The sequence below is a fragment of the Sparus aurata genome, chromosome 7, assembly GCF_900880675.1.
Source record: "Sparus aurata chromosome 7, fSpaAur1.1, whole genome shotgun sequence".
In the NCBI taxonomy this organism is placed as follows: Eukaryota; Metazoa; Chordata; class Actinopteri; order Spariformes; family Sparidae; genus Sparus; species Sparus aurata.
In genome coordinates, this window is record NC_044193.1 from 4,986,752 (window position 1) to 5,001,398 (window position 14,647).

At 41.3% G+C, this 14,647-nt stretch overlaps 1 protein-coding gene across 1 annotated transcript; it reads right to left on the minus strand.

The window, feature by feature from the left end:
• Positions 1 to 618: 618 nt before the first annotated feature.
• On the minus strand, positions 619 to 13,412 carry cs (citrate synthase). The gene is made up of 11 exons (XM_030423088.1): positions 13,227 to 13,412; positions 10,175 to 10,225; positions 9,820 to 9,927; positions 7,883 to 7,948; positions 7,432 to 7,563; positions 6,471 to 6,659; positions 6,051 to 6,250; positions 5,156 to 5,285; positions 4,167 to 4,268; positions 3,714 to 3,923; positions 619 to 2,949 (listed from the first exon to the last, which is right to left on the minus strand). Exons 1-11 carry the CDS (start codon positions 13,275 to 13,277, stop codon positions 2,779 to 2,781), a joined length of 1,410 nt encoding a protein of 469 aa, XP_030278948.1. The 5' UTR covers positions 13,278 to 13,412; the 3' UTR covers positions 619 to 2,778.
• Positions 13,413 to 14,647: the final 1,235 nt, after the last annotated feature.

Genomic DNA, 14,647 nt, shown 5'->3' on the forward strand with positions numbered 1-14,647 from the left:
ATCTGCTTCTTGATTTGGGAGATGGTACTCACATTTTATATTATTTCTTGGGGCTTTATTGATACGACAGCTTCGACTCACGACGTTTTAAAGACTCGACAGAAAATAAATGGATTTAGACTCAACTGAGGGAATATCCTGAGAAAATATCTAATTGTTTGATATATTTATTATATGTGGGTTGGATCACTTCTTCAGTAGGATCGTTATCAGACAGATCCCTTATCTTTTCTATCCATTTAAAGACCCGATACTGCAGGTAAGACTTCAGGATGTTGTGCGAGGGGAAAGTGACATGACTCAACTTGACTTTCTCGAGGAAAAAATGACTTCGGACTTGAATCACGTCATGGATTATGTTTAAAAAGGTCCAAGAGTCAGAAGTGGGATGCTGTATGTCTTTACAAAAGTGAGTCAAGGTTTACAGAGAGAGAATTTGCTTGTTAACAGAGTCAAAGTGTTTTTACGAGGTAGCAGCGTCATCCTCTCGTTACAGAGATGACAGGAATTCTCATAAAACCCAGAGAGACAGAATAATCCATCACCCGACCCGACCCGACCCGATCTCTCTCCTCAGCTCTGCATTTCATTATTCACAAATTACAAGACAACTGGGAGTTAAAGAGCAAATGTCCTGCTTTATTTTACAGCCACTGTTATACGCTATAAACAAAATGAGACAAAAGGAAGTGTTAATAAAAACCTTTATTGTTTTTCTTTTTTTGTTAGGTTTTTTTTTTCCAATATTCACTCTTCAAAGCTTTTCTTGCCCTGGTGACCCGTCCAGCCCCATCATCATCATCATCATCATCATCATCGTCATCATCACCCCCCTTCTCCCTCCTCCCTCCTCCTCCTCGAGCGTTTCTCTGATGAATCCATCTGCAGTGAATTCTCCCAGTCATCATGTACAACCCTCATTGCTCCTCTACGATCAAAATAACCACGTCTCCTGTGAATCCACCACGCGGAAGAAGACTACGATCAAAACACAAAACTAGTAAAGCCAAAAAAAAAAAAAGACGGTGTTAAAGCAGAGCAGCGCTGAGCGAGCTACCGACAAACACGGCGAAAGTGGCGGAAAAGAAAAAAAAAAAAAAAGACGACGCGAGAGCTTTTTTTTTTAAACTACACAAAAATGGAGTGTTGACAAACCCAGAGCTTAAGAGCAAGCTTGAAACATTCAAGTGAAACACCTGAAAACAGCACCGGCTAAGCCCACATTCAGGCGAGAAATCATGTATGTACAAGTTAGCTGCAGGTTTTATTCCTTTTTTTTTTTTTTTGTTTTGTTCGTTGTCAGAATTTCACAGCGACCCAGTGCGACTGAACGTTACAGCGAGTCTGGACACTTCTACACGGTTGGTTTTGGTAAACTACGGTAATCATTGTGGTTGTTACAAGCAAGTGATCGCACAGAGCTCATACATTCAAGCTATACATATATATACCTATGTACACAAAGTATAAATAAAAACCACAAAATGAGAACCTGCCAAAAGATTATAATTTTTTTTATACATATTCAACACCAAAAAAAAAAAAGAAAAAACGGTAAAAAGGGGACACAATCAACCTGGGGAGGGTTTTATTCTAACTGCTAATAAATTAGGATATCCAATCAAGCAAGTGCTCATTTTTGGAGTAGATGTTCAAAGCGCTCTCCTGTGGGGATCAAGTAACAAACAAAACACTCAAATAAGACGGGACTTTAGTACAAAGCCCCCCTATCCCACGTTTTTGTGAATTCAAGCTTGCTCTTAAGGATCGACGACAGGCTGCCCATTACAACACCCTTTGCTCAAATATTTACCGTTACTGTACATTATTCGTGATTTATCTACCATTCAGAGGAGCCCGTTGAGCAGGGAGACCCATACAAATAGGACGAACATAATTTGTATATCGACGAGACTTATTTTGATCATAGAGGGGAAACACAGGTCATCATTAAAACAGAAAAAAATATACAAATTGGAGAAAAAAAAAGAGGGGAGACCAAAGATTTAAAGGGGCAGTATCTTTTAACTGATATTCATCGTTTTAAATGTTTTTATGTTTTGTTATTTTAACTCTAAGGACCTTTTTTTTTTTTTTTCTAAACTGGAGTGTTCAATAAATGGGAGTGAAACGGGGTGGGATGTCATCTGGCAACCTTTGCATAGAAGAAACTAAGTTGAGAGTCTTGATTCGGGGGGAAAAAAAACAAAAACACAAACAGGTAGTTTCGTTTTTTTGGGGGGGATAACCTCTAAAACAAAATCACTGCATCAGCCAAAAGCAGCAAAAAGGTTGGTGTAACTTTTAGATGTTTAAACGAATACAAAAGGAAGTTTATTTCACTCCCACAATTCCCTTTGGATGCCACTGCCTATTCATAGTTCAGACTCAGTGCCCAATGACAAACACGCAGGCACTGCACAGGGGAAAATCTTAGCGATGCTAGCAGACTTCTACTGGAACATAGTTTGAGCCGACTATTGATTACATGTATGTGTGTCTGACGTTTTCATCACTGGTGTTCCAGATATGGAGACACGAGGAGAAGACTGGTCACTGGTTAACTAAACACACTCAAACACTAAATGGTTGACGATTTTAAAAAAGGCCCTTCTTCTGTGAAATGACATTAAAAGCGTACTGTCTCTTTGAATCCCATTGAATCCCTGGGGTTGGAAATGACAGGGGGTCAACTTATGTCTGCGGTTTGATATTTGCACCTCCTCCCACCCTTCACACTAACCCCCCCCACACCCACAGCTCCTTTCAGGTGGTTCTTCAGCCCGACTTGGCTCCCACCAGTGTCATCAGTCCATCCGTGCTCATGGACTTGGGGCGCTCCAATGGGAAGCCCAGAGCTCGACTCCACACCAGCTGAGCCAGCACGCCGAGGGCCCGGGACACACCGAACAGCACAGTGTAGTAATTCATCTCGGTCATTCCGTAGTACTGCACAGACGGGGCAAACAGAGACGGGCATGTCAGGATCTGAGCTGGCTTCCATTTGTGGCAAATTTGGGATTAAAAGAAAGGCTGCATAACATTTTGTTTCTGCATCAACATCGTAATGTGCACATGTACAATAGTCACGTCACAGGACGTGTGATGTCAAGTGAGGCAAATAAACTCCAACACATCCTGCTACAACTTTGTTTCCTGCTCGAAACTAATCTACAAGAGAAGTCTGTCTAAAATAGCATAATTTACTCTCATTTAAGTGGTTTTTGGATGTGTTGCCATGTGTGCATCCTTGGAAACTTGTCACAGAAATGAAGAACTTCCAGCAACAACCAAGAAGAGCCGGCAGGTGAGAGCGTTAATGTAAGCGTCAGGTGGTTTCCCCTGGTATTACAGTTAATTTAGAGCAAATTCAAGTCTTCCAGAAAAGAGGATACTCACAGCTTCCAAGAAAAAGTCACAGAACACCAAAGACTAAAAGGAAAAGTGCTGGATGTGTGTTTTTCACAATCTTGCATATATTAGTGGAGCCATTTTTGTGGGGATCCCTGATAAAACTTGTGTCTTTTTTTTGTGGTTGTGAACTGGATTTGAGCAAATTCAACTGTTTTGAGTTTGTGGGGGAAACAAAATGGATTATTTACCAAGTAGACTCTAGAATCCACTCTAGAAGAATAATCTTAAATTGAGTGTTTTCTTTTCTTTCTGTTATCTTGCAGTCCGAACTAAAAGTAACTACTAGTAATGTGTCTTACCTGCAGCAGCACTCCGCTGTGGGCGTCGACATTGGGCCAGGGGTTCTTGGCCTTACCCTGCTCCAGCAGCACGTTGGGCACAATCTTGTAAAGCTGGGCGACCAATTTGAACATGGGGTCGTTGGGCAGGTGCTTCAGGGCAAACTCACGCTGGCAGGTGTAACGTGGGTCGGTCTTCCTCAGGACGGCGTGGCCATAACCGGGCACAACCTACGAAGACGGAGGACAAGATCGTCTCAGTCTTTAAACTGCACCAGGATACTTAATTCTATAAATCTTTGCATAGAAACAGTTTTTAAGTGTCCAATAAAAAAAGAAGAGACAGAAACTGTGTCAGGTTATAAAGAAGATCTATCACAGGTTTATCACAAAGGATAAAGATTTTCGGATTCAAATCGAACTCCATTTGAAGAAGTTAACATGAATTCGTAAATTCCTGAGATAATTCTTTACCCTTCCAGACTTCAGTGTGTTCCAGATGTAATCCCTCATCTTCTCATCAGACACCTCTCCGCCCAGCTCCTTCTGCAGGGCGGTCAGCCACACCAGCACCTCCTGTGACAAGAAGAGGTAAAAAACATTTATGAGTCAAAACTCAAAGTTCAAAACAGTGTTTAGAGTATAAACAGTAAAAATACCACAGAAGGGAGTGTGAAACAGGTTCACACGCACTCTTCTCTGCATCTGGTATTTTTAAATGTTGGCATCACGTTTGAAAGAAGCTGCAATTAATTTTACTATAAGACTCTGGCAATGTGTCAGCATGAGCAGTATGTGAGGAAACTAAGAAGCAAACGAGCGCCAAAACTGTAATCTTACAACAACCATTACAACAAGAACAGCTCGGAGACGTTGTCGGAGCGTTTAATTTAACATTATTAAAGCTGGAACAGGGAGCTTTGACAACTTGTGGGCAAACAAGCTTTGGAGATTAATTTAACTCCCAAAATAAGTTTTATAAATTCAACACCGAGGCCTCATCCTTCTCTGTTGTGTCATTATTTTAATCCCCAGTTCTGTTCACTTGCTGTAAAGTTCCACAGTGGTGAGGAGAAAAAAATACGTTATCCTGAACCGTCATGTTGTGTGTAAAGAACCTGCATAAAATCGTTCCAATAGATATTCACCATGAGACACTTTGACTTGTCATTGTAAGAAAAGCACAGGTGTTACTTATAACATTAAAAATGGTTCCCAGTCCACCCTGACAGCGATCAAGCATGGATAATTACCAGGATCCTGAGAGTGAAGCAGCTGAATCAATTCAGCCATCGTTAAATTTAATGCAACTGAGTTTTTCCTACTGGAACATGTCAAAATGTCTCCTGAGACACCTTGAGCGGTGGCGATAAATCACCGTCTTACACAAACCTTTGAAGACACAACTGCATCTCTTCCATGAATAAAAGTACAGTGAATATGATGGTTTGCTCGGTACAAACCTGATTGGCCAGGCCGTGCAGAGGACCAGCCAGACCATTCATGGCGGCGCTGAAGGACAGGTAGGGGTCAGACAGAGCACTGCCCACCAAGTGGCTGGTGTGGGCACTGACATTCCCTCCTTCATGATCGCTGTAACACAAGAAAATGATCACGAATTAAAACACGCTGGCATCACGACACTAGAGAGGTAAACAGAGCGTGTTGGTCGACATCATTACTTGCATCTGAACTTTTCAGAAAGACACTGAATGGCTCCTTTTTCAGGAAATCATTTTAAATGGGCTGTAGCTAATCATCCCGTCTCCATGGTAACCAAGCAAATGAAGGAGACGCTTGTTCAGGCTTTATCAGATAGATTCTCCCGTAACGGAGACAGAAAAGCCGACTTGTGGGAGCAGATCAGTCAGACACCGAGTGCTGCTGGTGAAGCATTGTGCTTTCACCACCCCACACATAGTATATATGTCTGTTAGCTGTGCAGTCGACCCTCTGTTAACATTGTGTTCTGCAGAATTATTTCTTCTCACCACACACACCATGTGCTTAATCCCAGTGTGTTTCTGCCAGATAAGAAAGCCAATAACAGGCAAAAGGGCTTCACATCTTCTGGTGCATGTCAGAAATAACAATTCTCATTTCAACACCTCATCCCTTTGATTCTTTTTTAAATTAAATATTATCTTGGGTACAGAAAAAGATCATCTGTTTGAAGTGGGTTCCAATTCTTCAAACACTTCATCTGAGTTTTGCTTCAAGCTTGACATTTAATTTACATGAATACTGCCTGACTTTGATCAAACTGTGACCAGAAACAGCAACGCAGCACAAAACTGAGAAACCCATTTAAAAAAACAAAATCAAAGCTAGTTTATAATCTGGTGTTTCAAGCTGTACCTGTGGATGGTGAGGTAGAGCCTCATTAGCTCGGTGAACTGGGCGTCTCCGTAACCCAGCATGTTGGTGAAGTTGTGGGACCAGTCCAGGTTGGAGTCGATGGCGCCGATGCTGCTGCCTTCGCGGTACAGGTTGCGGTAGATCTTGGCAGCAATGCAGGGCAGCTTAGCGATCAAGTCCATGGAGTCTTCATAGACAAACTGAGGGGAACACGTGTAAAAATGTTTGGAAGGAGAACATGAAACCTGGCAACAAGAATCTACAGCCATGCCATCAGCACCGTGAAGCAGAAAACAACATTGTTGGATTGTTTTAAAAGGGATTCATCTTCTTAAGTTCATGAATCTGTAACACGCTCAACGGCAATCTGATATTTCACTTTGCACAAACATTTCCACCAACCTGTCGACGTGAACTCACCTCCCAGTACTTGGACTTGTGGACGCCCTCAGAATAAGCCCGTGCAAAGCTGCTCTCGCTGTTCAGAGCCGTGATGGCAGCACTGAACTGAGACATGGGGTGCAGGTTTGTGGGGAAGTTATCCAGCATGGTGACAACGTGGGAGGGAAGCGCTGCTCTCTTCGCCCACTCTTTGGAAACCCAGCTCACCTGGAGCAACAGAACCACACAGTAATGCTTTTCTGCTCCTTCTGAATTAGATTTGTTGTTGAAAATGCGCAGTACAGAGATACACACACAGATTTCGTTGTTCCTTCATTTTCCCACCATATTACACACAATCAAAGTGCCACAGTAGTTTACAACTGAAGTATTTGCTACGCGATCTAAGGTATTGTCCTTAGCTGACATCTTTCTGCAGCAACAGACGCACTAAAATTAATCATATCAAGGCCAAAGGGTAAAAGAGGTGAGAGCTATTCCTCCAGGGAAATGTCGCAGTCAGCTACAAGGACATGGCTTATCAGTCGTTATCCTCCTATCATCCTTCAAGGAGATAGCTGACGGCAACAAAATGCCCATTTAAGGTATAGACCAGCTGTTTAACAGTTATATAATCATGTCTGGTTTATAGAAGAATGTTCTGGAGTCATAAATAATTGATGACTCATTTCCAAAACCTCTGCTGCCAAACATTTTGAGATTAACCTTCCCATGTTTATAAGAAGGTAACACGAGACATGTTACCTCTTACACGATCAAGCTCCTTCTTCAACAGAAGCAAATTTGTCGCCTTCATTATTCTGCAGGCGTATTTATCTTTGAAAAGGCTGAAATGGTGAGAGGTGATTCTGAAAGAATCTGACAAGCGGTGTCTTGAGATACCAGAACGGACAGATGGATGGCGAGAGAATGAACAGCTGCCTCGTTATAACGACGGTAGAAATCATCTTTGCAGCTCCAGTGATTTTATCTGACTCACCTGCTCCTCAGTGGGCACCTGTCCTGTGACCAGCAGCCAGAAGAGGCCTTCAGGCAGCGGCTCGTCACCTCCTGGACCTTTAGGCAGCAGCTGCTGGCACTCTGGAATGCTGTAGCCCCTGAAACGGATGCCCTGTGTATCAAAAGGAGAGAGGGGACGTGACACAATGTGAGTATACATATTAACATTATCCTTAAATGCCCCGTCAAGCGAGTGTTGGCAAGCGGCCACCGTGGACTCTGGCTCTAACAATGAATTACGATAATTCAATATCTCATTCCATGTGGTGGCCTGCCAACAAGATGTAGAACAGCAACTCCACTTTGGGATTAAAAACTGGCAGCTTCAGGAGGAAGGCAATCAAGATAAGTGTCTACGAGGTGAGCTCAGATCACTCACAGAATCACTGTAAGGATCTTAATAGTTTGTGCCACTTCTGAGGCATACTGACCTCATCAGGATCCAGAACAGAGGTTTCATACACCAGACCCTTCATCCCCCTCATGCCTCCATAGACCTGTGGGTGAAAACAAGCAGACGGAGATTTTACACATAGGAAACTGTCTTGTTAGCTTTAATCTCCAAATTCAGGATTGGATTTGACTTTTCAGTTCCAACATCATTTTAATTCCTGACAGCTATGATATTGATAGACTATATATAGATCATTGGTTTCATGCTTTGACAACTGGCATTTAATCTTCTTCTTTTAAACTTTAAGTGCGTTTTAACAGCCATGTTTCTTCTCCTTTTTTCGGCGTGTATATTATTGCAGTGGTTGCTGGTGGTACCAGTATTTATTGTTTTCTAGGCATACATCGTTTTCATTATTCGCCTCTAAATTACTTTTTAAAAATCAATATTTATTCAGAAGATGGATGCTGCAATTACAAACTGAAGGCGTCTGCTCTGCGCAGCTGCAGTAAAGTAACAGCACAGAGTAGGACTCAATTTTTACTTCTGATGTGATGAAGGTAAGGAGAGTTGACTGACGAGATGACGGCAGACGATTAGTTGTCAGAGCAAAGCGCAAGTATTCCGGATTTACACCAGAATGCTGGGGGGAATCTGTCAACCTTAATGAAAGCGAAAGTGAGTTCTGTACCACACTGAGAAGTTGGAGCTGTGCAGCTTCTCTCTCGCAGCACTTCATTTAACAGCTCCATCTCGCTCCATTACCCTCCCAGACTGAACACAACGACTCCTGATATATTTCAAACTGATCCGCTGTCAACAAATGAACACTGTTCTTGTCTGCAGATGGAATTTTGATACACAATAACACTAAGTGCTAAACACACTGCATTCTGCAAGTAGCCTACTTTATAATAAAAGTCAAACCACAATTCCCCAGCTAAACACTTTTAACTCTAGGAAATGTTCTGTTTTTGTTAGTGAACTTTAAGAGTAATGAGCACAATCTCTTGTAAAAAGTAACGCCAGTGTTGACACAAGCTTATTTATTGGGGTGAATAGTTCATCACAGCAGCAGCCCCTGTGTGTGTGTGTGTGTGTGTGTGTGTGTGTGTGTGTGTGTGTGTGTGTGTGTGAGAGAGAGAAGCAGCAGGTGATATTGTTCTTTCTCGTCTGACAGATCTGGAGGCCGGCAACAAGGCTCGCTTGCAAGAAAAGGAACCCGGCAGACTCGCTGATCCTGCTTTTGCTTTTAATCATTGAAACCATACGCTAATTCCAATTGATTTTAGATTTATAATGACATCTTGACACCCCCAGTTAACACATGCAGTTATGTGTGTGCAGTTATTTGCACTGGAGTGAAAATCTACTGACTGAAACTCAACAACTGCCAATTTTGGTTATCAACAGCTGCCAAGTCTTTTACCTAAATCCGATATATTACATAAAGCATGTAATACCCTGCAGTGGCATGATTTAATACTATTTACATAACATAGAGAGGCCAGCGCTTAACGTTTTTCTTTTTGTTGTTACAGGTGAAACAGATCTATGTCAGGACCGAAGAAATTCGTCCAACATGCTGATGGCAGCTATCCAGGGGGTCAAAGATATGTGGCTGAGAAAACACGATGATGTGGTTGCTGCACTGGTGTGTGTGTCTCTGTGTCTGTGTGTGTGTGTTTTGGCAGGGTACAGTAAAGGTTTGAGTGACTCAGCTAAAATGTCTCTGTTGGCAGAAGGCAGTGCAGCTTCATATTGTGACCTCTGAGGGAGACGACCGAACAGTGATACCTGACACAGTAAATACGGCCGCAGGCCTGGACAGATTAGGAAACGTCTGATCGACATCATAGCCGACAGCCTACAAGCTCCTTCTCAAAATCTAATTTGTGTCTTTGCTCTAATTGTGTTACAAGCCCTTGGCAACAATCCTGTTTATTTTGTCCAGCATCTCAAAGATTCACTCACCATGTCAACAGTAACTTGTCCTATGTTGGTTTTGCCATGCTGTTGTTTAAAGTTCTTGATCCTGGTCTGTTCTTTAGGGATAAGGTCTGACAGCACATCCTTCAGATTCTGTAGAAATAGAACGTTTTAAAATCAGCCATGCACTTCATCAAACACCAGTCAGAAAATACATCACATTCCTCTAATGTGGGTTAATTAAACAGACCCTATGCAAACATTTAATGATGGAAATTGATCTGTAGCTCCACAGCGGTCAGCATTTTCTATTAATACTCATGAAAACACAGCTCAGACAAGTAACCACTTTGACTTCAGAATATTAATGGAGTAAATTTGTGGAGAACAGTGTACTTACTGTTGTTGATGCGCTGGCATTTCTTGCTGCCACGAGGAAGTAGGTGGCATTCTGTACGAAAGACATAAAGTATAATAAGATTTTGAGTATTAGTAGCACAAACACAAACCCTCATAAAACATTTAAAGGGCACAGCAGCATTTCGAGCTGATGGGCTGAGACAACCTTTCACTCGTTCAATATTTCTTAGACAATAACTGACTTTCCTTCTCAGCCCCTCGGCACCATGTCACACATAAGAAAACTAAAAGGCTTTTTGTTGATGGTCCGTCAGTTGATATCTGTGAGCTGAGAAAACCAAGACAGACTTGAAATCAATCATCCTTGAGTACGTACCCAAACATTTTCCAGTTCTTCACATTACAATTAGAGGTTCTTTCTGACCAATTTACATTGAGCTGTGACTGAGCGTTTACCCTGCAGTACACGACTGACATTAATGCTTGCATTTAATCAAGGATCTAAATGATTAATCCTTCTTTCCTTATCTGTCTATCGACAATCACTTTATTTCTCCCCCCTGCACAAGGAGACTGGGCAGATCACTACCAACTACACCAAGTAACAACTGGTGAAATCTATTCACAAACCGAAGCCTTGTATCCAACTCTCAATGTAAAGATGTTCTGAGTCATATAAATATTATTCCTTTTCTATCAAACAGCAGGGTGTGCTATCATACCAACATACATGTACAACTGATTTTTGTGCTCAAGTTTTCCATTTCAGTTTTCCCATAATTCTGACAATGGTGCCAAAGAAACTAGGGAGTGTTTTACCCAAATGTTTACACGTGTTTCCGGGCGTGTCTCAAAGACACCATGAAATAAGTTGAGTCAGTCGATTCATCTGAAATGCTGCCAGCTGATTAACTCCTTCATTTCAACACATGACAGGAAATGGAGCAATTGTTCTGTATTGTAACCAGAGGGCCTTGTATATGAATGACACAACTAGTATAACCAAGCCGAAATTAGATATGACTCCAGGGTAAACAAACCACATGTTTAAAAACTTGCATGACTGAGCTTAGTCTGGAAATACTGTTGATTTTAGCTTGGACCTCAGGGACATTTTGAAACTATTTGCCCAAACAAGCTATGTTAAATCACCCAAACATTCCTCTACCCTTGGGTTCTTAAGCCTTGGACTGTTGCAGGAAATGAGACAAGACTCAGGGATGTAAAAGAGATTAAAAAACTACTGGTCCTGGCTATGAAAGTGTCTGGAGGCAAGTAATCTCTTTGGAAGCTCAGTGACAGCAGTGAGAAGTTGAGCCTGCTGTTGCTGCCACTGAAACAGGACTCCTCCATCAGCTTATTAAAATCATCAATGACAGAGGGAGGAGTCTGGGTGACAGCTGGCTGGTTGTACTCCAAAAGGGATCCCCTCCCCATATCTACAACTGGTGAGACTGGTTAAAGGTCTGACAGGGCTTGCTGAAACAAAAGGTAGGACCTTGCGTCACCGCACACACTCTACACAGCTGAGAGATTATGTAACAGCTCAGGGTCTTAAATATAGAGCACCAGTTTCCCTCAGTCACTCCAGGCTTCCTGTCTGGGAGAAAGGTTAAAGCTACTACACTGGACAGGACTGTGTTGGAGTCCATCCTGAGAAAATGGTTAAATGGAAAAACACAAATTGATATATCAGTGACTTATTGTAGTGGCACATTAACTACAACACGTGAGAATCTCTGCATTTCATCCAAAAATCAATCTCTAATCCCTCAGAAAAAAACACTACAGAGACCATTTGCTCTCTTTTCAGAGTAAAGATTTGCAGATTTGGCCACAAAATATCTTTGTACACAAAAGCTCAATTTTCTCTTGTCACCATCTGAGGAGAGAAACTATTATGACACCACCATGTGCACTCGATCCTTATCTACATCTTGTGAATCATGTGATTTTCAGAGGCTAAAGTTTTTTCAGCTCGGAGCATGATATCCAACAGTTCACAAATAACTCTTCTGAGCAAAGACTACAACTGATAACAGACACAGGATGAGTGTGACACAGGTTATCTCATATCCCTAATTGGAAGACTTGATAACAGGGACACTACACCACCTCCACACAACTCTGTGCAGAGTTCAAGTAAGGTAACTATTGTGTCACTCATTACTACTTGCTTGAGGGGGGAGGTGGGCATCTTGTGGGTAAAGTTGATATGAGGGGTCATTTAGTGTGAGTAGTCTGGGCTGAGAAGTCAGTGGAGTAAGACAGTGGGTTAGAGTTACTGGAAGGTTACAGTCAGCATGGAGGGCAATTGCTTCATCACGGGAAGGGAGGTTGGGTAAAGTATACTAATGAAGGAGGTAAAATAAATGAAGGACTCAATTAAGTAAATTGGGAAATTAAACTGTTATGATCAGTTTATGTAGGTTACATATTTTAACCTGGAGTCAGACACCAGAATATACAGTAAAACAATCCTTTCTGCAGTGCTGCATAACTTTGAAATGTTGCAGATTGCACAAATCATTCTCAGGACTTAATTCAAAGAGGTGGCTTTAGATAATCGACTGATATCTTAACGTGAAGGTCAACGAGGGTGGTGAAGAATTACAACGTTGGAGCCGAGTTTCTAAGCTACCACAGCGTATATAATCGATAGACAATGATTACTGATTGCTAATAAAAGAGAAACGTGACAGGGGAATGACTGAACGTAGCACGAAGCTGACAAGGTCTGCTCACTTCAGGTTAAAGAAACATGACCAGGCGGTGACAATACCAGGCCAACACAGGGAGCAACGGTTCATAAGCTAACGTTAGCTAACAGTTCACATGTAACTCAACGGCATCCATATAGAATATAACACGAAACAACGGCAACTTTTATACAGTTACACATGTTGTAGCAAGTTCTAGCCCAAGTTCTTGGTCGACAGCATTTCACAATGTGGTTAACGGTGCTAAGCTAGCTAACGTTAACTAGCTTGCCACTTAGGCTACGTCGTTAGCCGGCTAGCAAAGCGTTAGCTTCCAATGTAACGTTCACAGTTTGGATAAAGTGGCATCGAGGCTGTTTATCGTTCTCTTACCTTTGAATTGAGCAGTTTAGGCGCTAGCCTGCTGACCGAGAGGAAGGACATTGTGTCTGTGTAAAAGTGTTATTTCCACTTATTCTTTACAACTAAGGAAGCCGCTGCCCGTGCACCGCGGAGTTGGTTGAAGGTGCCCCTCCAGAAAGCAGAAGGTTGAAGAGGGATTCTGGCCCGCACGCAGCAGCAGAAGTGATTGGACGTTTGGCTGGATCGGTTCAATTGCGTAGTTGGCTGTGATTGGCTGGAGGGCCATTGGGTGTACGCTGATTGGATTAGAGGCCTACCCTCTGACTGTGACGACAACTGCAGATCAGGATCTGTTCAAGAACAAGTTTTACAATTGTGCACTTTATCTGTTAGATCTGAAATTACTGCTTTAACCACTTAAGTTAAAAAATAACAAAAAGTTTAATAAATACGAGTCATTTTCAAACTTTATACCCTGAAATCTCTGTCTGATATTCATATTGATCTATATATGTACCCGTCTGTCTATTTAATTATTTTTTTTGTAGCTAATTTTTATTTGATCATATATTTATTTATATTCTCGTTGTTTAATGTCTTTATTTAGCTATATTTTCACTTATATTTGTTTTATATGTGCTACTGTTCGATATACCTGAAGTCTTTGTAAACTATTCGCTTTCCAATTTAAAAAAAGGAAAACAAACTTTACAAAGATACCGATGACAGCTGGACAATAATTCAACAATACTTATCTACATCTACATTAATTCATTTATTGGCTTTAGATGCCCAGGTGCAATTAAGGGCATCGTGCATGAATCTCCCAAAAACAGTTACTCTTATGTTTTATTCTTTAAGGTGTTTTTGGAGTTTGAGTTTTTTGGAGAAGATATTCAAGGTCTGAATTCAATATTTACAGTATTAATGAGGCAATAACACTCAAGACATATTTGTTTTCCCCTTAACTGAATAAACAAGCTGTCCTCAGAGGAAAATAAGGTCTGATTGAAGCTGAAAAGGTGGTGGGGTCCGCCATATATATACAAAGTTTAATTGTGTTGTCCTTTAAGGTCATAAAGTTTGTTTATTAAGATAAAAACTACATAGTGCACCTTTAAAAGTCTCCACTATTTTAAAATGTTGCATCAAAGTGGTTATTTTGGCACCTGTATATTATTTATATCTGTATTGGGATGGATTCGGCGTTCAATACTAGCATATTATATAATAAATCAAAGTTGACAGATGCTATAAATGGATCCCTTTGAGACCTGCTTTATAAAACTTATTATCAGTGACTGTGATCTTTGTAGGAGCAGTAATAGCAGATAATCATTAATGTGAATGTCACAATCATACATTCAACAGAGATCAAAGTCAATATTCACTGGCGTTTTTGATAGATAATTTGTTATATAACAATAATTATCCCTTACGATGTTCAGTGA

Coding starts and splice junctions, on each gene's coding strand:
- cs (XM_030423088.1), bottom strand. CDS start 13,277: ATGTCCTTCCTCTCGGTCAGCAGGCTAGCGCCTAAACTGCTCAATTCA. Junction 6,660..7,431: donor AGGTGCCCACTGAGGAGCAG/GTGAGTCAGATA, acceptor CTGTTGCTCCAG/GTGAGCTGGGTTTCCAAAGA. Junction 4,269..5,155: donor TGCACGGCCTGGCCAATCAG/GTTTGTACCGAG, acceptor TTCTTGTCACAG/GAGGTGCTGGTGTGGCTGAC.